General features: G+C 51.3%; 1 protein-coding gene across 3 annotated transcripts in view; it reads left to right on the forward strand.

The window, feature by feature from the left end:
* IQSEC2 (IQ motif and Sec7 domain ArfGEF 2) overlaps positions 1–25,245 on the forward strand; it is a 74,624-nt gene that overhangs the window by 43,224 nt on the left and 6,155 nt on the right. For 2 of the 3 annotated variants that reach the window (XM_027099899.1, XM_027099900.1), the window contains 8 exons: positions 13,264–13,525; positions 14,802–15,203; positions 17,624–18,519; positions 19,884–20,045; positions 20,501–20,623; positions 21,613–21,779; positions 24,080–24,219; positions 24,998–25,123. In XM_027099899.1, coding sequence (XP_026955700.1) covers positions 13,264–13,525; positions 14,802–15,203; positions 17,624–18,519; positions 19,884–20,045; positions 20,501–20,623; positions 21,613–21,779; positions 24,080–24,219; positions 24,998–25,123 — 2,278 coding nt within the window. Of the gene's footprint in view, positions 1–3,899; positions 4,610–13,263; positions 13,526–14,801; positions 15,204–17,623; positions 18,520–19,883; positions 20,046–20,500; positions 20,624–21,612; positions 21,780–24,079; positions 24,220–24,997; positions 25,124–25,245 lie in introns of those variants that run through there. The other variant, XM_027099902.1, reaches the window with a different exon arrangement.

Genomic DNA, 25,245 nt, shown 5'->3' on the forward strand with positions numbered 1-25,245 from the left:
ACTAGGGAGGAGGCTTTTGCAGTAATCCAAGAGAGGTAAGCTGAGGTAGTGGCTGTGGGGATGGAGCAGAGGAGGTGGATTTGAGAGGTGATGGGGTAGAAGAGAGAGCTGGAGTCAGAGAGACTGAATAGATAATGGGGGTGGAAGTGGGGGGTGGAGATGACTGAGGATGGTCACGGTGAGTTGCCCGTGTTCAGGCCTGGCAATGGATTCATTCATTCAACAAATATTTATCGAGTGCTAGACACTGTGCTGGGCATTAAGGATATAGCACTGAGCAAAACAGATGCCTGTCCTGATGGATCTTATGATGGGTGAGACAGATACTAAATAAATAAGCAACTAAATATATAGAATGTGTCTGGTGCCACACCTATCTGGGGGATGATGTTCCAGCGAGTGCAAAGGCCCTGAGGCAAGAGTGTGCTTGTTATGTTTGAGGGACGGCAGGGAGACCAGTACGATTGGAGAAAGAGTGAGCGAGGGGCAAGGGGAGTAGATGATGAGTTAGCAGAGGCCAGATCATGTGTAGTCTTTTAGAGCTATTTAGGGGGTAGAATCAGCAGGATTCAGTGGCTGACTTGGTAAGGGAACAGGAAGAACCTAGGGTGACTTCCAGGTGTGTTTTGGGCTTGGGCCCCTGGGTGGTGGTGCCTTTCACGAAGGTGGGAAATGCAGGAGGACGGGTTTGCAGCGGTAAGATGCTGCATTAGAGGTCCCTGTGAACTCTGAAGGCCCTAAGGGCCATCTTGGTGGAGCTTCCAGCAAGCATTAATTAGGCTTGATGGGTCTGGGACCCAGGAGAGAGATCCATGCTAGAGAGAGAGATGTGGGGTCCTCAGCCATACCTGAAGTTATGGAATGGAATGAGATCACTGACAGAGAGTGTGGAATGAAAGAGAAGAGGACCAGAGCAGAACTGGGGAAGAGGTACTAACGCATAAGGAATGGAGAGAGGAAGAGGAGCTGGGGGTGGTCCGAGAAGTAGGAGGAAAACCAGCAGGGAGTGGGCTCACGGAAGCAGAGGAAGGAAAGAGCCGTCTGCGCACGGGGGGGCTTGTTAAGAGTGGCAAATGTTACAGCTGGGGGAAGTAAGATGAGGGTGGGAGAGAGTCTATTGGCTTTAACCAGTGGGAGGTCCTGGGCGACCTTACTAAGAAGAGTTTCTGTGGCTTGGTGGGCGCACGAGGCAGATTGCAGTGGGTTGAAGAGCCCGTGGGAGGTACTGAAGTGGAGATGGCCAGTGTAGACGAATTTCTCAAGAAGCTTAGCTGTGAAGAGGAGAGAGGGACACTGATTGCTAGAGGGAGATGTGGGGGCAGATCGAGGGTTTTTATTCCCAGATGGGAGAGACTTGAGCTTCTATAAATGTTGGTAGGAAGGAGGCAACAGAGAGGGAGAGGTTGAAATACTGGAGGGAGAGGGGATGATTGTTATGGAGGTGGTAGCAGGGGTGGGCTCCAGAGCCTGGGTGTAGGGACTGGCCTTAAATAGTATAGGGGCCCTCTTTTTCTCACAGGGAAGGAAAGCAGAGATAGTGGTGGTCGGGGGAATTCAAGGGCGTTGAGGGGATTAGTGAAAGAAATGCTTCAGAAAAGTTCAAAGCAACACATGGAGATCCCTGACAAAGAGCACGGATGCTGGAGCTAGGAGGAAGCAAAGAATACTTCTGGTTGGAAGTCAGGGAGGACTTCCTGCAGGAAGCAGCATTTGAGCTGGGTTGTGAAGTTCAGACAGGATTTCAACAGGCAAAGCTCTGTGCAGAAGGAAGAAACAGAGTCAGCAAAGGCATAGAGGCGTGAAAAGGCTGGACGTGCTGATGTAATAACGAACAAGCTAGTTTGATGAAGGCTGGGCGGTATAACATTGATGGCACTGATGCTGACAGTAACAGTAATAGTTACCATGTATGAGGCACCAAACCTACCCTGTGGCAGGTGCCTTACATACTTGAATTCATTTAATCCCCACCACATCCTGCAGAATAGGTATTTCCTCATTTTGCAGATAAGGAAAATAAGTCCTAGAGAGGTGAAGAAATGGACTAAAGGTCACCCAGCTAGTAGGTTGTGGGGCTGATATTTAAACCCAGGTCTGTCTGACTCTAAAGCCTGGGCTTTTTCCACCTGACAGGAAAGGCCAGGTGAGGCCATATGGTGGGGGAGCCTTGAATGCCAAGTAGAGGAATCTGAACTTTATCCAGGAAGCTAAGGGGAGCCAAGGTGGGTGTCTGAGCAGAAGAGATTCACACTCAAAGGTGGGCTTTAGGAAGGCTAATGTGGTCCAAGAGAGTAGGGAGAAGAAATCAGGAGGTGACTGCAGTGTCAGGGTGAAGGGTAGCAGGGGCCTGGCCTGGATAGGAGGGGAGTGAGCAGAGGGACTGGAAGATCATTTGTTCCTCATGACAGCCTTGAGAGGTGTGGAGTTTCCTTCTCCTTTTATAGATGAGGAATGGGAGACTCTGAAAGGAGGAGCTACTTGCCCAGGACTTGAGCACTGGTTCATGTGGTTTTGCTGACTCAGTGACTCTGTGGAACAATGTGTCAGAGGGAGCTCTGAGTATGAGGAGGGTGTGTGTGTGTGTGTGTGTGTGTGTGTGTGTGTGTGTGTGTGTCCCCGCGTGCGCACCCCTGCACGCGCTTGTCTGTCAGTTGGACAGCAGTGCCTTCCCTTGCCTTCTCTTTCCTTCCCATGTCTTCCCAATACTCCAGCATCCTGGATTCCATATTTCCTACATCTCCTGAGCCAAGGGGGTCTGGGAGTGGGCTGAGACTGTTTCTTTGGAAATCTCTAGAAGATCAGCCTTTTCACTCCCAAGACACCTGGTCCCACCCCAGCCCTCCTGCCTGTCCATCCACCCCATGAAAATGTAGTCCAGCTCCAGTGACTGCCACATGCAGACTGGCCCCTGGTACTGCTCCGCAGGACCCGAGGAACAGGTGCTTGTTCCTGCAATGTTTCCTCCCCGCCGCTGTGGCGCTTCTGTGTGGGTGCAAACGGCCACCTTGGTAATTAGGTTCAGTTCATGAGCAGTTAACAATAACCACCACCATGTTCCCATCACTCTTGTTTGCCAGGCATTTGACATGTATTCCAGTCCTTTGAACAATCCTGTGGGGTTGGCATCATAAGCCTCATTTTTACAGATGAGGAAACTGAAGCTCTAAGAGGGGCATTAACATGCCTGGGGCCGCAGCCTAGAAGCACTTGTAGAGCTGGCCTTGGAACCCAGGTCTGTTTGCTTCCAAAGCTGTGGACTTTCCACGCACCATTTCTAAGCATCTCCTACATTCCCGACGCTGAAGCCTTCAGGAAATACAAATCTTTGTCCTTCAAGGGCACAGTGGATTTCTAGAGATAGTACCAAGTTCACCCAAAGGACCTGCTGGGAAGAGTCTGAGACTTGGAGCTCCAAGAACTTCCAGGTTTAAATCCTGACTACTGCTCACCCAGCTGTGTGACCTTGGGCAGATATCTAACCTCTCTGAGCTTGAATTCCCTCATCTTTAAAATGTTGCACAGTTGTTGCAGGGGTTAAATGAGATGATGCATGCAAAGTGCCAGCAGAGAGCTGATTGCTACTATTTATGTTAAAATTAAGGTTGGGCACCTGTCAGGTCAGAAAGGGAGTTTACATACTCTGGGTGTAACCTTAAGCCTGAGCCCAGCCTGAGTGTGGGGGAGGGCCGTTCCAGGAGGGGGACCAGCAACAGGCTGCTTGGAGACTGAGATGGATGTGGCCCCATTGGTCACACTGGCCTCCCCATTCCAACCCCCATCCTAGCCCTACCTCCCTGGTTCCAGCCCTTCTTGTGTCTCCCTTGCTCTGCAAACTAATGCCTCTGCCTCTCTCTGTCACCCGCCGCCTGTGGCCTCTACCCTGCCCTTCCTGGCCCCAGGGAAGAGGAGGAGGAGGAGGAGACTGAGGAAGAGGAAGAGGAAGACGCTCATCAGTTCTGCTGTCCGGCCTCCGAGTGCAGTAGTCCCTCCTCTCGGTAACTGAGAGGACAAGGGTCATTTTCTATGCAGAAGCAAAAGCCTTAACCAGCCCCCTGCCCCCTGCCCCCTCGATCCCCCATGGGACCCCGTCCCTGCTTCAGGAACCAGATGGGCAGGCATAGTGCCCCGTCCTCACCCACCCGCTTCTTGGAATTCCCACCCTCACTGCTGTCTCCCCTGGACTCCAGCCCCCAAATTATAAAGGCTGGAGCCCTAGGTCTGACTAAAATGTGGGAGCAGCAGAGCTTGGAGCTTGGAGCTTGAAACCTGGACCCTCCCATACCCGCACCCCACTTCCCAGGCACCCTGGAGCCTGCCACTCCTGGAGAGGTCTCCAAATGACATCCCAAGGACCTACCTCTGTCCTCTGTGAGCACAAACAGAGATGCAGGGTGCCTAGGGCTTAGAGGACCAGACGGGGTCGGGACCCAGCCTGCTCATTCCCTCGCTGTGGCCATTGCTGCCATCTCTTCTACTGCTTGGAGGCCTTGTCCCGTGCCTCCTGCCACTCCCATAGCGCTCTGTAAATATGATCAGGAGGAAAAGGCCTTTCAGAGTGCGTGTCGCTGTGTACAAAAGAATTTCCATCAATAAAAGCTGATCTCTTCTCTCTGTCTGATGTATGTTCCACCCCACCCCACTTCCCTCTCCCCATCCCCACCAGGGTCTTACCTTCTTTCCTATCCAGGGCTGGGAACAGGGGCTGGGAGAGAGAGTAGGGTTTGATTTTATTGTCAACACCCAGAAGGCACTCAATAAATGAATGAATGATGTGGCGCTCTCACCATGTGCAAGCCTAGCGCCTTCTTCAGCCTGAGGTGGTGCGAGCTGGTCAACTTGGACACGTTGCTTGGCCTCCCTGCTACCCAGTTTCCCCATGTGTAAAAGGAGGAGGGAGTCTGGACCAGAGGATCTCCAAGGGCTCCTCCAGCTCTGACATTCTGTGAATCTGAGATGGTACAATTTTAAGAAACTATGATTACATGACTTTAAGAGAGGGTAATTCAGTGACACATTCCATCCAATTCTGTGGTTTCTCTTTCTATGACGCTGTGATTTGGGGATTCTACCATACTGTGGTTTTAAGATTTCATGATTCTACCATTTAGAAAAAATTCTGATGGTGTGATTTTAACATTCTGTGATGTTAATAGTCCTTGATTCTGTACTTTCAAGGTTCTGATTCTACAGCTTTAGGGATCTCTGAGTCTGAGGGAAAGCCACTGCCCCCAGATGCAATAACCCTAAGTATTTCCTGCACCTGCCAAAAGCTAGTTCTAAGAATCCCCAGAGGCTGTTGGCAGGAAGGCAGAAGGTGTCCTCTATGCACTGTAGAACCCACACCTTCCATGATGAGTCTGTGTTAGGAGCAAAGCCAGGAGATTCCCAGGTGGGTTCATACCCCTGCTTTCCCTTTCTGAGCCTTTTTTTTTTTTTCATTAGACAAATCTGAGTTTACCTTATGGTTCTGCCACTTACTGTCTGTATAACCTTGAACAAGTATTTTCTTCTCCTTGAGCTTCATTTTCTTCCCAAGTACAGTGAGAATAGATCTACCTCTCTGCGTTGTCATAAAGATTAGCAAGAAAAAGCACAAGGAGCTCAGCATAGGGTCTAGTGCACAGCTGCCAAGTGTGTACTAATTGGAGGCTCTTGTTTTGATTAAGGCCCAGGTGAGAGTCCCTCCTCTCCTTTGTTTCCCCCCTCCCTTCAGCATCCCCATCACATGCCCTGGTAGTTTTCCAGAGGCTCGCCTCACTCTTCACTCGTTGCTTGACTCACTTAGGCACTCAACTCAGCTACTCACTCACTCATTCAAATTCTCATTTATTTCTCCCCTCCCTTCTTCCCTCCCTCTCTCTTCCTCTCTCCTTTATTTACTCTTCCAGAAGGCATTGCTCAAACACCTACTGTGTACAAGGTTTCAAGCTAAATACAGTGAGGGACCGAAAGTAAGACAGTGGCTGTGTTCTCCATAAGTTCTCCATCTATCAGGGGAGATGAGAATTCCTTTGGGAAAGTAGGCAGGGTGTGAAGGGCAGAAGTGATTGAGCAGATATGGCTTCAGTAATGAGCAAAATATGTTCCTGGCCCAAAGAGTAGGGAGATGTCAAGATGAGCTGGGGGTGGTGGTGTCCAAGGATTGCTGGAGGAACAGGGGCAAGAGTAGACGGCCGGGAAGGGTTTGAGAGGTGAGGCATTAAGGAGTCAGAGACAGCATGGACCAAAACCTGGTGGAAAGCCCCAGGGGTTGTGTTGGGGAATGATACATACATTGCTTGGTTCAAGCTGGGCGTGTGAGTCTAGGTGACCTGTGGCTGTGGAGGGGGAGACCATTCTACCCTTCATTTGATTGGAGATAGAAACAAGTTAAGGGGCACAGGGGCTCAACGAAAGGTCAGATAGCCATTGTGGGAGCCATGGGGGTGTAGACTCCTGTGTAGGCAACTGAATTGGCTGAGGGCCTGTGCTATGGGAAAGGGGAAGGTTTCTATCTGTTGTGAGGGAAATGTGTGTGCCTGTGCACAGGTGTGCATGAGGCTGGCAGGTGAGAGAAGAGTGAGAGGCTGTGCACTGTTGTGTACCTGAGGGAATGTGATTGTGTGAGGCTGGGTGTGAGGGATTCTGAGTGTGTGAGGTTGATTGTGTGAGGTGGCAACTTTCTGTGCCTGGCAGTCTCTCTGCATGTGCCCCGGTGGAGATAATCACAAGAATGTGTGTCAGTGGCTTTTGAGCATGTGGTGCTGTGGCTTTTAGGGTGACAGTTGTCAGACAGGATGGTCACACAGACACACATGACTGCCACCTGTGGTCTTAGGGGACCAAGGTGGCTGCTGGGCCCTGGCCTGGGCATAGGGAGGGTCCACAGAGGTGAATTATACCAGGCCACTGCCCATGGGAAACGGGAGTAGTGTAGGGAATGGACACTTCAAGAGAGAATCTCAAGTTAGCCGGTGATAAGGACGGCCGGTGACATGAGTGTGCACAAAACATAGAGGGGGGATAACTGACCCTGTCAGGTTCTGTGGGGAGTGGGAGTGAGTCAGAACCAACTTCCCAGGAGGGCTGGCTGGCTCAGGGCGCCACAAGATTCAGAAAAGCTCAGCCAGACCGACAAAGGCTGCAGGTAGAGGGGAGAGGGAGGAAATCCTGGGCAGTAAGAGCCTGGGCACAGGCGTGGTGCTGTGGATCAGCTTACCTTGCCTAGAAAGTTCAAGGAGCCTGCTGCCACCAACATCTAGGAGCTTAAAGGTGCCGGGGGGCGGGGGTGGGCACTGGACAGATTCAGCTAAAAAGTTACGCTGGCCTGGAAGATAGGGGATTGGGGTTCTCGTCCTGTGTGACCCTGAGCAAGCAAGTCACTTAGATTTTTTGAGCCTTAATTTGAATCTGTGGAATTAGATGGTTCGAAAAGTCCATCCCAGTTCTGTGGATCTTCTACTCTTGGCCAGCCAAACCAGTGAGTCATTGCTCTCAAAGTCAGGTACTTCTTCCATCTAACCTCAGTCTTTCCTGCTTCCTCCTGGATCGCTTCCTCACTCACACACTCCACAAATATTTACTCAGCATCTGGCCCTCTGTGTGCCACTGTGGGAAGGCACAGGGAGCTGGAGAATGCAAGGACTCTGCCTCAGAGGGGCTGCTCAGTGCTGGGCTGGTGGGTACAGGCATGAGCGATGATTCGACTCCTGGCACCACCACTGCTGAGCATTGAGACTTTAGGCAAATTACTTCATCTCTCTGTACCTCAGTTTCTTCATCTGTGTTATCCCCTTCAAGGGGAACAACCCAGACCTTGCAGAGTTGCTGGGCCTAGCTAAAAGTACGTCCTCAGTAAATGACAACTATTATATTTAGGGCTGCAAAGGAAGCAGAGCCAGGATTGAAACCCTGATCTGTGTGCTCCCAAGCCTATGTTTGCCTGCTGGGTACCCAATCAGCCCCTCCGATGGCTTCCTCTTCCCCTGCCAGTCCCTGTGCCAAGCCGGGCTGGCCTCAGGTTTGGAGTCTTTGTGGCACTGGGATTGGACAGCAGAAACAGCTTGTTGAAAAGCTGTCGGGGGAGAGGGAGGTGACTGGAGTCCCTCTGCCCCTCTGCCCCCACCCCCCACTGGGTCTGGTCTCCTTGCCCAGTCTTCCTCCAGAGCCCAATGCCCCTGGCCTCATCTAGGTGTGCTGACCTCCTTGTCTTGTTTTCTTGTCTCACTTCCGGTCCCCCCCACCCCGCTTTCAGCCCAAGTTGTCATGGGGATAGTCCTCAGCATCCCTAGCTTCCTCTTGCCCTCATCTTATGGTATCCATAGCAACAGCCCCCATTCATTTCCATGGCAACCGCATCCTGATCCCATCCCCTGCTGGCTGCCTGGCTCCGGTCAGTGCCAATAAAGGGAAGGAGAGAGAGATACCTCCCATTAATAGCAGCAGCCAGAGTGGGTCAGTGCCCCCGCCAAGGGCAGGCCACCCCAAATCCCTACTGCCCGTTCTGCCCCGCTTCTCCCCATCGTAATGCCTTGGCTCACAAGGTCCCTCACTCCTTCTCTCTACCAACTCCTCCTAGGAAAGGCCCTATTCAATAGCTCCCCCACCCCACCACTGCCCCATGAAGCCTTCGAGGCAGGGGAACTAGCACAGGCTCTGGGCTTTGAATCCCTGTTCTGTCACTTGCTAGTCCTGAGACCTTTGGCATCACTTTCCCCCTCAGAGCCTTCTCCTCACCTGCAAAATCGGAATCCTAATTCTTCCTTCACATTTGCCATGCAGTTAAAATAATGTGCAGAAAATGCCTGACACAGGGAAGGTGCGCTGTAAGTGCGAGTTTATTTTTATTCCGCTCAGCACCCCTGCCCCACCCCGCAGCAGGAGGAATCTCTCCTGAGCTCTCCTAGCACTTCCTCCGTTCCCCAGCCCTGAGAACTTTCAGCTTTATACTGTGGTTAGTTGTGTAACGTGATTTATTCCCCCCGCTGCAGAGGATGCTCCCCAGTTTCCCTCACAGAATAGCCCAGCAGACAGCACACATGGGTGCACGTGTGCGCGTGTGTGTGTTTTCTTTGCTCCTGTTCCCGGCTGGGAGGAGTCCCAGAGAGGTAGATCTCCCAGGCCCTTTCTGAAGTGCAGGAATCCAAAGAGGGAATTGCATTTTGAGCTCCACGCGGATGAGAAACTGAGGTGCATAGAGGTAAAGGGACACACCCAGGCTCACACAGCGGATAAATGGCTGTCAGGACCTGAACCTACGTCTGCCCAGCTTCTTATTGCACAACATGTTCTCTGTGTGTGTGTTTGTGTGTGTGTGTGTGTGTGAGAGAGAGAGAGAGAGAGAGAGAGAGAGAGAGAGAATGAATATGAGTCTATGTGAGATGTAAGAAAGAGAAGAGAGATTTTTCCATGTGATCAGCATTTGCCACGCAGTTAAAATAATGTGCAGAAAGTGCCTGACGCAGGGAAGGTGCGCTGTAAGTGCGCTGAGTGTTTGGGAGTTCTGAGTTAAGGGATCCCACGTCCCCAGGTCCCATTTCTTTAGCAGTGTGTATGATGCCCTCCAGCTCTGTCCTTTTTGGGGGGCTGTGTTGACAGCCTGACCTCCCTGCCACTATTACCTTTGCAACCAAAACAGAAGGGAGAGGAGAACTGCCAAAGGGTAGAGGGCCAGGGGCAGCATGGGGCTAGAAGTGGGGATAGGCAACAAGATGTCATGTCATGAGAAGACAGCCTAGGCCCTGGGTTTGCATCCTGACTTTCTCACTTAATAGCTGTGTTACCTTGAGCAAGTTTACATCACCTCTTGCCTCAGTGTCCTCATCTATAAAATGGGGCTAATGGTGCCTGCCTCAGTAAATTGTAAGGCTTCAATGAGCTAATTAATGCCTTTGCCCTAGGGATAGAGGTGACTCTAGGGTCCTATGGCAGCACAGAGGAGGGGCCTGTAAGCAATCCTGTGTGAAGGGCTCAGGCAGGCATGGAAGGGAACACCCGAGCTAAATGTTGAAGGGTGAGCAGGAGGTAGCCAGGTTGGGGTAAAGGGGCAGAAGGTATATGAGGCAGAGGTCCGGTCAGGAGAACCATCCTCAGCTATGGTAAGGAAGCTGGAGGTTATCCTATGGATGATTATTCCTGTAAAACCTAAGTAGATCACGCCCCTCCTCTGCTCATCTCAATCAGAGCAAAAGCCAAAGTCTTTTTCGTGGGCTCAATGCCCTTCACAATTTTGCCCCAATTACCTTTCTGATCTTATCTTCTATCACTCTCCCCTCGTTTACTCTGCTCCAGCTTCACTGGCCTCCTGGCTGTTCCTCAAACATGCCAAGCACAGTTCTATCTCAGGGCCTTTGCACTGGCTCTACCCTCTGTCTGGACTGCTCTCGTGTCAGATAACCACACAGCTCACTCCTTCACTTCCATCAGGGCTCTGATTATATGCCATTTATTCAAAAAGCCCTTCCCTGACCACCGCGTCTAAAACAGCACCTTTAATCACCCTGCTGTATTTTCCTTCCTAGCACTTCTCTCTACCTGAAATGATAGTATATATTTATAGTCTTCTTCTCCCACTAGAATGTCACTTCCACGAGGGAACAAATCTTACACGTCTTGCTCACAATTGTATTTCCAGCACCTAGCACTGTGCCTGGCATGTAGAAGGGGTTCAGTTGTTGTTTGTTGAATGAGTTACGAGAAGCCATGGAAGGGTTTTAGTGGGGGAGCAAAACGGTCAGATTTCTACTTTGGAAAGCTCTCTCTGGCCACAGGATGGAGAACGGATTGGGACGAGGAGACTGGAGGCTGAGGTCAAAGTTCAGGTGAGAGGATATATTACCGCAGCCGCCAGAGCTCATTCACTGACTTCCTCCCTCCAGAAGCTTTCATTGAGCACCTACTCTGTTCCAGGCCTTGTGCTCTGTGCTAGCGGAGAGATTACCAAATTCTCTTCCTGTGCTGGGATTCTGGGAGTCAGGAACACAAATAGCTGTCACGCTTTGCCAAAGCTAACCTGCTCCATAAAAAGAAGGACAGACATGTGCTGTGTGTGGGAGCCCTGAACAGGATCAGCAATCATTTCTGGCTAGAGGTGGGCTTCGGGAGGGCTTCTTAGTGGTGGCATATGACCTGAATCTTGATGGCACTAGGGTGTGGGGGGGTTCTCTGATTGCAGATGGCAGAAGATGATAGGGATGGCATTGCAGGTAGAAAGTACTGTGTGAGCAGTTTGGGAGGTGGAAAGGACAGGAGTATTGGGGAGAAACAGGATTTGGGCTGGCTGGAGGGAAGGGTTCATGGGGTGGGGGGCTGGCAGCCAACCCTGCAGTATGGCTTAATGTTTAAGACTGTGAGCTCTGGAGTCAGACTGCCTGGATTTGAATCCTGGCTGTATCATTAATAGCTGTGTGACTACAGGTACATTACTAACCTCTCAGTTTCTTTATGTGTAAAATGAAGACGAATAACAATACCTACCTCATAGGGTTGTTTTGAAGAGTAAACAAGTTATTAAATGTGAGGTGGTAAGAACAGTGCCTTACTAAACATTAGCTACTGTATCTTGGAGAAGCCTCAAATGCCACAATAAGGAACTTGGGCTATCTCTTGTGGGCAGTGGGAACCATGGATGGTTCGTGAACAAAGGAGACGACAGTTGATCAAAACTGGGAGCCATGTGCTGGGAGGGGAGAGGTTTGAGAGGTTGGTGGGCAGGATCCTGCAGTCCTGAAGGGGCGAAGAGGAGCATCTTAGATGCCTGGGGGGCGCTGGGCTGGGTCTGACCCCTGAAGGGGGACTTCACAGGCCCCAGAGGACCAGAAGGAGAGAGCATCTGGGCAGGGCAGCCCCTCAGTCTGTTTCCGCCCGCTCCTGACAGTGTAGCAGATTAACACTTAGGAGGGTAGAGGGTGAGCAGTGGGCGGGAGCCTCCACCAGGACAGAGCCAGCGCCAACGCTGTAACCCACCACACCCAGCCCCCAGACCAAAGTGCTCTTCTCTGCCAGGCTGGCAGGCCCGTTGTAGCTCAAGCTCCTGAAACGGTAGGGAGCCCCCCTCCACCCACCCCAGCTTGCCCCCGTTCTGGTTCTGCGCCCTGGGCCTCTGCAAGTAGGGGCTGGGGAATGGTCCCTTAACCCTTTCGCCAGCCAAGAGCCCCCTCACCCCCGTGCCTGCCGGCCTCAGCCACATCTATTCTCCCCACAACCCCCTCCATGCCTCCCCCTGCCTGTCGCCCCCTCCCAGCCCCCCTCCAGTGTTCCTGTCTCTGCGGCTGCTCATCGTGCCTGCCCAGCTCAGGGCGCCTGGGCTCTGTCGCCACCTGAGTTCCCTGGCAGCCTGGTTGCCATGGCACCGTGGGAGCAGGTGTGGCAGAACAACAGCTCCGGGTAACCAGGGCGGGCAAGACCCAGTGCCCAGCTCCTACCACTCTTCAGCCTTGAGACCCTTGTCCCCCTCCCCCAGCTGAACAGAGGAGGCCATGAGGAGAACAAGGAAGTTGCCCCACAGGGCAGCTCTTTACCTGTGAGGATGCTGGATGGGAGGTGCCTCCCACTGTCACTGAGCCTGTGTCCTGGCGGCCAGGGAACCCTGGGAACTGGCCAAGCCCGGAGTCCAGGCCTCTGAGGGCAGAGGCAGGGCTGTAGGGGGCAGGGCTGGGCGAGCAGGGGAGAGCCTAGATGTGCAGGATGTGGGAGTGGGCCTCAGGCCTGGGGACAGTGCTGATCGGGGGTGGTGCTGGGGATAGGGCTGGGAGGGATGCATGTCTCGTCTTGTCTCCTCTTGGGGACAGAGCTGTGAGGGGAAGAGGTCTGGGGGGGTGGAGATACAAGGGAATTGGTCCCTTGGGGGAGGAAGGGTTTGGGGATGGAGCTGTTAAGGGGCTGAGATGATTAGAAAAAGGAACTTGAGGGGACAGGAGTGGGAGGAAACTGGTCTGAGGATAAGGCTGTGAGGGGACATGGCCACGAGGGGACCAGGCTGTGAGAGTAGAGTAGGACTGGGGACAAGACTGTGAGAAGACATGGCTGGAGGGAAAGGAGTCTAAAAGGATGGAGCTGTGAGGGGACAGGGCTGAAGGGGCGAGGACAGGACTGTGAGGGCAGTGAGGAGACTACTTGGGGGGGTAGGACTCCCCTCTGGCCTTTAAGTATTGGGGTCCTTGTATCTGTGAGGACGCTGGGGAGGATGGGGTTGTGGGAAGGGATCTGGTCCACCCACTCTCAGTCTGGCCCAGCAGCCCTGTCTCCTGTTTCAACATCCTGGCTCATCTTATCTCATCCCCACAGTGTGGAGGGTGATGCCCCAGGCAGTGACCTGAGCACAGCGGTTGATAGTCCCGGGAGCCAACCCCCCTACCGGCTGAGCCAGCTGCCCCCCACCAGCAGCCACATGGGGGGCCCCCCTGCTGGGGTGGGCCTTCCCTGGGCTCAGCGGGCTCGCCTCCAGCCAGCCAGTGTTGCCCTGAGGAAGCAGGAAGAAGAGGAGATAAAGCGCTCCAAGGCCCTGTCGGACAGCTATGAACTCTCCACGGACCTGCAGGACAAGAAGGTGCCGACGAGATGGCTCTGGCTGGGAGTGGGGGTGGGGGTGGGGGTGTGAGAGGACCAAGGGAGGGATTGGAATGTGGCACTCAAAGGTGGTGTCCAGGGAGGGATAGTGAGACTAGAACAGGAGAAGACTGGCTCCAGAACCCTTCACCCTACTAGGGCCTCACTGACCCATTCACCATCCATCCACTGAGTCTTGAATTCACTCAGCAAACATTGAGGGAGCTCCATGCTGGGCACTGGAGATGTAAAGATGAAACACCTGGACCTAGTCCTCAGAAATCTCAGTGTAAGGGGAGAAGCACACACATAAATTGACAAGTTCAGAACAGTGTGTTACAAAATATCACATGTATCACACAAGGTATTGTTTAGCTACAACAGGGGACACAAAATACTAATGTACAAAAGAAAAAAACTGGAAGGACATATCCCAAAATGTAATTGTGGTTATGCCAGGTGTTGGGACTTTAGGTGAACCAAACTTCCTCCCTTCCTTCCTTCCTCCCTTCCTTCCTTGCTCCCTCCCCTCCCTCCCTCCCTCTCCCCCTGTCCTCCCCCCTTTCTTCCTCTCTCTTTCAATTTTCCTTCCTTCCTTCCTCACTCCTTCCTTCCTCGCTCCCTCCCTCCCTCCCTCCCTCTCCCCCTGTCCTCCCCCTTTCTTCCTCTCTCTTTCAATTTTCTTTCCTTCCTTCCTTCCTCCTTTCCTTTTTTCCTTCCTTTCTTCCCTCCCTCTCTTCCCCTCTCTTTCTCCTTCTTGCTTTCAATTTATGTCTTCCTTTCTTTCCTTTTTTGGCTTCTCTGTGTTTTTTCTTTTCTTATTTTAAAATACTGAACATCTACTTCTTGTAAATAAAAAAAGAGGGGCTTTCCTGGTGGCGCAGTGGTTGAGAGTCCGCCTGCTGATGCAGGGGACATGAGTTCGTGCCCCGGTCCGGGAGGATCCCACATGCCGCAGAGCGGCTGGGCCCGTGAGCCATGGCCGCTGAGCCTGCGCGTCCAGAGCCTGTGCTCCGCAACGGGAGAGGCCACAACAGTGAGAGGCCCACGTACCGCAAAAAAAAAAAAAAAAAAAAAAAAAAAACCACAGTTCAGTCCCATGTGACATGTGCTATCTGAGATTAAAGTGAGAACACGACACTGAGAACCCAGCCTGGCGCATCCAGGCAGCTGTAAGCAGTTAGCTGTGACTCGGGCGGTGGTGTGGTTGAGGCCCAGGGAGATGAGGAGGCTGTAGTGAGTTTCTGACCTTGTTCCCCTCCACCCTCCCCTGCCAGGTGGAAATGCTGGAGAGGAAGTATGGGGGCTCCTTCCTGAGCCGCAGGGCTGCCAGGACCATCCAGACGGCCTTCCGTCAGTACCGCATGAACAAGAACTTTGAGCGGCTCCGCAGCTCAGCTTCAGAGAGCCGCATGTCCCGCCGCATCATCCTTTCCAACATGCGGATGCAGTTCTCCTTTGAGGAATATGAGAAGGCACAGAACCCCGCGTACTTCGAGGGCAAGCCTGCCTCGCTGGACGAGGGTGCCATGGCTGGTGCCCGGAGCCACCGGCTTGAACGGGGGCTCCCATATGGAGGCTCCTGTGGAGGGGGCATCGATGGTGGGGGAAGCTCCGTCACCACATCTGGAGAGTTTTCTAATGACATCACAGAGCTTGAGGACTCCTTCTCCAAACAGGTCAGCATCCCTGAAAAGGGCCTTTCCTCCCCATCCCTGTGCTCTGGCTACTCCTACGCCTTTTTACCTGTACTTCAAACCGAAAGAAGTTGCCCAACAAGCTTTTGATAACAACGAATAGCTACCATCTGCGTAGGGACTGTGAGAATAATGAGAAAGGATTGGCAAGAGAAAAATTATATCGTTTAAACAAGCAAGTTAAAAATCTGGGTGTCTAGAACACATAAGAAAATTAAAGTTCTCACTCTTTGGAACGTGAGCCACTATCAGATAAAGGCCTAACAGGTGATGAGCTCCTACTCTGTACCAGGTGCTGTATATGCCTCATAATGACCTTCCAGACCGGTGTTGTTATCCTGGTTTTACAGGGGAGGAGACTGAGGCTCTGTGGCTCTGAGAGGTGAAGTGACTTCCAAACTGGATTGGAACTCAGCTCTGACTGGTTCCAAAGGTTTCCCTTATACCATACGACCATGGACCAGGCTCTGTGCTGGGCGCCATGTGGGAGACAGATGAACCGGCCAGGGTTCTTTTTCTCAAGGATCTCCCCAAGCCAGTAGGAAATAGCAGACACATGTGCACAGGACTGTCTCCTGAAAGAATGTGCTCAGAGCCATGAGAAGGGATCACATGGGAACCCAGAGGAGGGAGAGGAAACTTTCTTCTGGGAGGACCAGGCAGGCTTCTTTGAGGAAACAGCACTGGACCTGGGCCTTAGTAGACAGTTAAGAGTTAGCAAGTTAGAGATAGTCGGGAGGGTGTTGCTTGCATAGGCATTGCATCAGCAAAAGCAGGAAAGGGTGGGAATGTAACCGGCAGTGATAGTGGTAGGAGATCACTCTAGGCTTGTGGTGTGTCAGCATAGCTGATCAGCTGCAAATCCCAGTTTTGCTATTTCCGAGCTATGTGACCTTGGGCAAACTGTTTAACCCCACTGAAACATGATCAATAAAATAGAGATAAGACCTTCTTTTTAGAGCTGTTTGGAAGGTTCAGTTCAGCTAGGTAGTATATCTGAAAGCACGTAGTACATGGTAGCTGCTAAGTACATGTTAGTTTCCTTCCTAAAACCAAAGAGGTATTTGGCAGAAATTGTTGAATGAATGAATAAAAGAAAGTTTATAAGAGAAGAAGTTATTCTGCTCTAACCTCTGTGATCTGGCCCTGCCATAAACCTGGGCATGCTTCCCTGGAGGTGTGTTGGGGGGGGGCAGGGGCAGGTAGAGGGAAGGAAAGAAGTATTAAAGGGAAGATCTAAATCAGTCATTTATTCATTCATACAACACATTTAATTGAACATCTCTTCTGTGTCAAGCAATGTGTGTCGAGCTGAGCTAAAAAGAGAGAAACCTGGCCTGGACCCATCCCTCAAGGGGGTAATGGAGCATTGGGCTCACAATCTGGCCTGGGCCCAACTCTCAGTGCTATTCAAGTCTGATGGGGAAGTGTATTCATTATCTATTGCTGCATAACAAATGACCCCAAAATTTAGTAGCTTAAAACTGAATGTAAAGACGGAGCTTAAACAACAAATAGTTTTTGAGGGCCAGGAATCTCAGAGTGGCTTGACTGGTTGTTCTGGTTCAGGGTCTCTCATGAAGCTGTGATCAAGCTGTAGGGCAGGACTGTAGTCTCTGAAGACTTGACTGGGGCTGATGGGTCTGCTTCCAAGCTCACTTTCTTGGCTGTTGGCAGGAGGATTCAGGGCCTTACCACGTGGGCCTCTCTATAGGACTGCTCACGGTGTGGCTTTCCCCAGAGTGAGGGGTCTAAGAGAGGGAGCACAAGTGAGCGAGAGTGCTCAGGATGGAAGCTGCAGTCTTTCATAACCTAATCTCAGAAGTGACATCCCATCACTGCTGCCGGATGCTGTCAGTCCCATAGACCAACCCTGGGATACTATGGTACACGAGGGTGTGAATACCAGGAGGCAGGGATCATTAGGGGCCAGTTTGGAGGCTGAAAACCATAGGCAGAGTTACCAGCCATGGTCCAGATTCTCGAGGCTAAATATTATGGATTTCCTAAGAGAGAACCAGACAGAGGGCTCTGGGAGCCCAGAGGCAGCTGGGATTTTGGTTTACCCTAAGGGAAGGCAGAGGCAGGAATGTGGCTTGGATCAGGGAGGAGGTGGCATTTGGCTTGGGTCTACATGGACATGAAGGAGGTATTGGGATATCTGAGAAGGGAACTTGTGGGCATTAGTTCCAGCTCCTGTGAGCTCACAGTGGCTCCCTGGGAGTTATTTTATATGCTGCAGAGAATCTGTGGAGGTCGGGGAGGGGAAGCCCTTTTTTTGGCTGCCCCACCAGGAAGATTCCCCCCTTTTTCTTTCCCTCCCTCCCTCATTCCCACCCTTCCACCATCCCACCATCCTTCATCTTTCCTCCCTTTCCCTCCTCCCCTTTTCTCCCATACAGGTAAAGTCTCTGGCTGAATCCATTGACGAGGCCTTGAACTGCCACCCATCGGGGCCCATGTCTGAGGAGCCAGGGTCAGCCCAGCTGGAGAAGCGAGAGTCAAAGGAACAGCAAGAGGACAGCTCGGCCACATCCTTCAGTGACCTTCCCCTCTACTTGGATGACCCAGTTCCCCCGCCATCCCCTGAGCGACTGCCCAGCACAGAGCCCCCACCCCAGGGCCGGCCTGAGTTCTGGGCACCCGCCCCTCTCCCACCAGTTCCTCCACCAGTGCCACCAGGGACCCGGGAAGATGGTAGCCGTGAGGAAGGCACTCGCAGGGGTCCTGGGTGCTTGGAATGCCGGGATTTCCGGCTGCGAGCTGCCCACCTTCCCCTGCTTACTATTGAGCCTCCTAGTGACAGCTCCGTGGACCTGAGTGACCGCTCAGATCGCGGCTCTGTCCACCGTCAGCTCGTGTATGAGGCTGATGGCTGCAGCCCCCATGGGACCCTGAAGCACAAGGGGCCACCAGGCAGGGCCCCGATCCCACACCGCCACTACCCAGCCCCGGAGGGCCCAGCCCCAGCCCCGCCAGGGCCCCTGCCACCAGCCCCCAACAGTGGCACTGGGCCCAGTGGTGTGGCTGGGGGTCGGAGGTTGGGGAAGTGCGAGGCAGCAGGCGAGAACTCTGATGGTGGAGATAATGAGAGCCTTGAGAGCTCCAGCAATTCCAACGAGACCATCAACTGCAGCTCTGGCTCCTCTTCGCGGGACAGCCTGAGGGAGCCTCCAGCCACCGGCCTGTGCAAGCAGACTTACCAGCGGGAGACCAGGCACAGCTGGGACTCGCCAGCCTTCAACAATGACGTGGTGCAGAGGCGGCACTACCGAATCGGCCTCAACCTCTTCAATAAGTACGTGCTCCCGTTCCCACTCCCTCACCCCTTCCTACCCTGCTGCGGACACTTTGACCCCTGGAGGCAGTGATCCTGCTGCCACTATCCTCTCATTTTGTGGATGGTGTTTCTCTTCAGCTGTTCAGGGAAAAGAATTGGCAATAGGGTGACAATAGTAGAAAGCTGCCCCCACCCCCATGAGAGGCAGTTCTGGTCCTAGTTCTGCTTCTGACTGGCTGTGTCATCTTGGGTGAGATGCTTCCCTCTCTGGGCCCTAGTTCTCTGTCTATAGGATGGATGGATTCTGAACTTTGGGTTGCCCACCTTCCATTTTTGGTAGGGAAGCGATGTGGTGTATAAAGAACCCTGTTCTCAGAAACGGGAGACTTGGGCCAGACTCACTGGGTAGCCCTGGGCAAGGTGTGTCCCTTCCTTGGGCTTCAGTGTTTCTATCTATTAACTAGCAGGGTGTGGATATTTGAGGTGTTGGGGGCAGGGTGCTGTGTTGGACTAGTCAGTGACCAGGACGGAGCTCTTTCTAGGTACCTGGTCTTGTTCCAGGTGCTTAGCAATGGAATGGGAGTGTGACGTTTGATGAGAAAATAATTAGAAAACAAATGCTTAACATCTTCATAGCCTATGAGACATGGCCTTCTATATTTAGTTCTCAGGATAACTCAGGAAGGTTGGCAGTCGTGTCCCTATCTTATAGAGAAGGAACTGAGGCTTGGAGAAGTAAAGGGAATTGTCCCAAGTCATGCGTAGTAAGTGATGGATCTGAGACTCCTGTGGCACCAAAGTCTTCCAAATTCTAGCCTCGTAGGACCCTAAGGCTCTGGGGTTCTAAATATGGGATAGCTCAGACCCAGATATGACCTAGTGGAAAATGGGGAGCAGCTTGTCTATAGAAACACTCACAGAGGCTGCGTGATACCTGTCTGAGTGGGATGTGGGATGAGGACAAAGTAATCTTTTCACTTCTCTCCTACTCTGAGGGTCTGTGACTCAGGGAGAAGGACTTAGCCTGGAACTCAGGCTTTCTCCCAGGACTCCTCGGTGCCTGTGAGGAATATCAAAGGTCCTGGCACACAGCAGGCTCTCATTAGATCTTAATTTTCTTTCAATTGTAGTGTGGCTCCAGTGCAGGAGGAAGTTGGGTTAAGGATACCTTGGAATTTTGAAGCACTGTGAAATGGGAAACTGTCTTCTTCTCCTTGGTCCTCAGTTTTCTCACCTGTACCATGAAGGGAGTGGACCAAGTTATATATTCGACTTCCTTAGTTCTCTGAGGACACGGTTGGGCCCAAAATTAGTTCAAGAAATGGGACGGGGGCAGAGTTCCAGGAGGACAGTCATCTCATCTACCTCCCCTCTTTCTGCAGGAAGCCAGAGAAGGGTATCCAGTATCTGATCGAGCGGGGCTTCCTGTCAGACACGCCGGTGGGAGTGGCTCACTTCATCCTGGAACGGAAAGGCCTGAGCCGACAGATGATAGGGGAATTCCTAGGGAACCGGCAGAAGCAGTTCAACAGAGATGTGTTGGAGTGAGGACCCCAGGCTGGGGCAGACTGGGCCAGGGGTTCCTGGAAAAGGAGGGCAGGAGGGAGATAAACTTTGCAAAACAGGATGAATAGACCTTCCTGCTCCCATACCTCTCTGCCGCAAAGAGATCTGATCTCTCTTGGAACTAGTCCTAAAGTCTTCTGGGTGGCCCCAGGCAAGGCATGCTTGTCCTTTGGCCTGCTTTGAGCCTCAGTTTTCCCATCCCTGATATGAGTGGGTTGACGGAACAGACCATTAGTAACCATGTGTCTGGCCTGGACTTTTTGGGATGGATTCCATTTCAGACGTTCTATCCTCATAAGTACTTGCTTAGGCCACAGGTCCAGATTTTGGAAGTCTATCAGTGGGGGGTTTGGTTCATTGGAGCAGGTCAGGGTGGGTCAGAGGTTTTCTGCAGGGAAATTGAGAGTTCCACACACCCTTCTCTGCTCCTCAGCTGTGTGGTGGATGAGATGGATTTCTCCTCCATGGATTTGGATGATGCACTCCGGAAGTTCCAATCCCATATCCGGGTTCAGGGTGAGGCCCAGAAAGTGGAACGACTCATCGAAGCCTTCAGGTGTGCCCACTTCCCACTCCTGAAGCTGCCCTTCCCTACTTTGGGGGGCAGTGTAGGACGTGTCTACAAGTCACCTCTCTGAGCGTTATACTTTCTTAACCAGAAAATGGAAGTTATAAATCCTATCTTGCAAGGCAGTTGTGAGGATCAGAGGTAATGTGCCTAAAGTATCCAGCTCAGCATCTGGGACATGGGCATCCAACAAGTGACAACAGCATCAGCAACAACAGCTTATATTCACTGAGCTGATACTGTGCTCGCCAGATATTGGGTACTGAGCTGGACACTTTACGTGATTATTTCAGTGAATACTCACAACAACCTGGTGAGGTAGGTGCTTCTCTTATTATTCCCATTTTGCAGATGAGAAATAGGAAGTTTAGAGAAGGTAAGTAACTAGCCCAGAGTCATGTGGTGAATAAGCAGTGGAACCAGTATTTGAACTCGTGTGTCTGACTCCATGACCCATGCCCTTAACTATTATCTTCCTCTGTGAATGCTTCGGGGATCAGGCATCAGACCTGGGTATAAACCCTGGCTCCACCACTTTGAGGTATTTAGAGGGGAAACAGAAGAGTTACTGAGAGCTTGTTTCCCAACATGGGAGAAGGATTTGCTTTGTAGTCAGAAAGATCTGCATTTTCATCCTGGTTTCACCATTTATCAGCTCTGTTGCCTTGGGCAAGTTACCTTACCACTTTGGACCTCAGTCACTTCATCTGTAAAATGGGGCTGCTACTAGCTACCTTGCAGGACTGTGATAGGATTACATGAGATAATGTACATAAATCCCCTGGCAAAACTCCATGAAAGGTAGCGGTTGTGATTTTTACATGCTAGTCTTGAGGAAACTCTGAAGAAAGACGAGAGACCCAAAGGGTTTGGGAGTATGTCTTGGAGGAAGGAGTTGGTGGTGCCAGATGGGAGGATAGTGGGTAGGTGGAGGTTACTGGTGCCTGACCCTGGCCCTGACCCCTCCTGTCCTGCAGCCAGCGGTACTGTGTGTGTAACCCAGCTCTTGTGCGCCAGTTCCGGAATCCAGACACCATTTTCATCCTTGCTTTTGCCATCATCCTCCTCAATACCGACATGTACAGTCCCAGCGTCAAGGCTGAACGCAAGATGAAACTAGATGACTTCATCAAGAACCTGAGAGGTGACCCCAGACCTCCCCATCAGCTTTCCCTATCTTTTACCTGGGAAGGGAAAGTGGGCTGGGTGGCAGGGGTGGGGAAGGAAGAGGGAGATCACATCTCCTCCCTGGAAATTAACCTGAATTTCTGCCAAGGCTGGATGTGCCCACAGCATTTACTTGTTAATTCACTCAAATAGTCATTTGTCCATCCATTCATTCCCACACTGAATACTGACTGATTAGGAGGTCCTGAACAGGAGGTACAAGCCCTGGCTCTTACGGAACTTACACTGATTCACTCACATGTCTGTTTACTCATCACTCCCTCTTTCCCTCCCGTGTTTATTTATGCCCATAAAGACTCGTTTATTTTAGGTACCCTTTCCTCCACTTATGCATTCATTTATTCACTCCACCAACCAGCCAGGCAGTTGACACTGGGTGCCTCATGTGTCCCAGTCCCTGTGGTGGGCGCTAAGGACTGGGGAGGGGCATCTGCCACAGTCCCTGCCCTAAGAGGGCTCCCGGTTTGTGGGAGAGATACCCAGCACAAGACAGGAAGTGAACTGTGATGTCAGGCCAAAAGTACAGTCAGAGCTCAGGGGAGAGAGAGCCTACCTCCAACATGCTTCCTGGAGGAAGCAGTATTTTCATTTTCAGGTGGTTCTTGAAGGCACAGATAATGTGATGGAACAGTGATAGAGGAGGCTTACCTAGCAGTAAGAATAACAAAGGCACAGAGGTAGGAAAACGTTAAGTTGTTTGGAGAACAATCAAGAGGGGGTGGACAATCCAGTTGGTAAGGTCAGTTGGAAGCAGTATCCAGCAGCCTTGAGTGCCAGATGAAAGGCGTCACCTTGACCTTTTTTCTCAGTTTATTGTATCGATGTCAAGCCCTGCCTCTCACCAAAGAGCAGCCTACTAAAAATGGCACAGATGTTAGGATTATTTAGACAGAAATGAAAGAGGGAAGTATAATTGAGGAAAAACAAACAGACAAGACAAATTTGCTGACTGTCGCGGTTTGCACAATTGGGCTCTAAGCTCTCTGGCAGCTGAGGTAAAAAGGCGGTGTGATGAAGCCTGTTCCTTTAGCACCTGGTGTCCAAGGAGGAGGTGTGGCATTTCCAAAGGAGAAAACATTTTCTTTAGCGGAAGGTTTAGAGAGAAGAGTGAGTGGGCTTCGCTCAGCAGACAATCAGAAGGATGGTAGACTTGAGAGGAGGGAATTAGACAGATCAGAGGCCATCTGGAGCTGTCTCCCAGAATCCTGCCATTAGTCGTTCGTTTGTTCCTTCATTCATTTCATCCATTCTCCCTTCCCCCCTCCCTGTCTCTCTCTCTAGCTCTCTTTCTTTCTCTCTTTCTCTTTGTGTGTGTGTGTGTGTGTGTGTGTGTATGTATATGTGTGTATATGTATGTGTGTATATGTGTGTATACATATACATATTTTATATATGTATGTATATGTGTATATATTTCCCCCTCCAATTATTAAATAAATAAGCAAACAAACAAATGAAATAAATACCTGCTCATTCTGGAAATTTTAGAAATATAGGAAGTTATTAAAAATTTTAACCATCCAAAATTCTGCCCCCTAGAGGCAACCATGGTTGATATTTTGGTGTATTCTAGTCTTTTTTTCCTGTGCATATGTAACTTTTTCTACAGTTAAGATCAGGCTGTACATGCAATTTATTATCTTGCTCTTTTCACTTAACTTGCTACAGGAATTTTCTCATGCTTTTTTGATAAACATCAAATTTTTAATAGCTGTAAATTATTTTATGAAACAGGTATACTCAACTTTACTTAAGTATTCTGCTGTTAGAACTTAGGTTGTTTCAAATTTTTCCCATAAGTTGTACTTATACATATATCTTTGGACATATTTCTGAATAATTCCTTAGAGTAGGTTCCTAGAAGAGGAATCACTGAATACTTAGGCTTGCCAAATTACCTTCCAAAATAGTTAACGTCAGTATATCTGCCTGCTTCCCTGAACTCTTACTAACACTGGATATTATCATTTAACATTATTTTTGCTAGTTAGAAAGGCCAAAAAAAGTGTCTGATTGTTTTAGTCACACTGTACTCTGAGTTGTTTAGATAAAATCCCCACCTTGGGGAAGAAAGCAACTGACTATCTTGAAGGGCCCCTTTCTTGGCCCGATCCTGACCAAGGGACCGAGGGTGCCCACTCCCTCCAGTCCTGGCCATTGTTATGGCCCACGCTTGGGTGTGGGGTGTTGTGGAGAATCCCTGCCACCCACTCCCCACATGTATGCTATATATTCCTGTGTATTCCCTCCACCCAGGGGTTGACAATGGTGAAGACATCCCCCGAGACCTCCTGGTGGGTATTTACCAGCGCATCCAGGGGCGTGAGCTGCGGACCAACGACGACCACGTGTCCCAGGTGCAGGCCGTGGAGCGCATGATTGTGGGCAAGAAACCGGTAAGCGCCTTGGGAGACTGCAGAAGGGACAGGGTTTGGGAGGTGAGTCCATGCCCCTTTCTGAGCCCCAGGCTCCCCTCAACTGCCTAATGGAGTGGGTGGTGATGCATTCCTCAGGGGTGGTGGGGCAGGTTGAGTGAGATGCTCTATGGGAATGCATCTGGCACATGGCAAGGCACATCATGGGTGCTGTATAAACATTAGCATCCTTCACACCTCTGGTTTTGCCTGTCCATCCCGAGTGAGCAGCCAAGATAATAATTAGCTGATGACCAAAGCCAAGAACACACTCTAGTCTTTTAGTCAACAAACATCTACAGGTGCCTTTCCACTGAGCCCAGCATTTCGATTGGCACTGGGGACACAGATATGAATAAGATGTGATCTCTGTCCTTGGAAGCACTCCCAGACCGGGTGGGGAGGTGTCAGACAAAGACACAATACCTTCACCTTATAGTTAGGTTAATTTAGGGGAGTACACGGGAGGGAGAGGTCATTTTCAGCCCAGGGAGATCAGGAATGGCTTCTTGGAAAAGAGAACCCTAGAACTGGGGTTTGGAGGAGGGGTGGAATGTGGCCATAGGGAGCTGGGCAAGAAAGGCATTCCAGACACAGGGAGCTGCCGGGACAAAGATAAGCCGAGGCTTAGTTGCTTAGACTCGTGTGTCACAGTGACAGTGATATGTACCAGAGGTGAACTTCCTCTTGCAGTTAATGTTAAGATGCCTGAAGCTGGTGGGCTGGCCTTGCGGACACCTATTTCTTCATGCCTATCTAGGTCCTGTCTCTTCCTCACCGTCGACTGGTTTGCTGCTGCCAGCTCTATGAGGTGCCAGATCCAAACCGCCCACAGAGGCTAGGGTTGCATCAGCGAGAGGTCTTCCTCTTCAACGATCTCCTTGTGGTATGAGCACTGAGGGGAGAAGGAGGGAAGGTGGTGAGCCTGGACCCCGGGTCTGGTGTGAACCATATTAACATTGGTGGGTGGAGGCGTGGCAGGTAAGGAGCTCTGCCATGTGATCTGAG

The sequence above is a fragment of the Aethalodelphis obliquidens genome, unplaced genomic scaffold (genome assembly GCF_003676395.1).
Source record: "Aethalodelphis obliquidens isolate GAN/ISIS:26980383/991018 unplaced genomic scaffold, ASM367639v1 scaffold147, whole genome shotgun sequence".
NCBI classification, from domain to species: domain Eukaryota; kingdom Metazoa; phylum Chordata; class Mammalia; order Artiodactyla; family Delphinidae; genus Aethalodelphis; species Aethalodelphis obliquidens.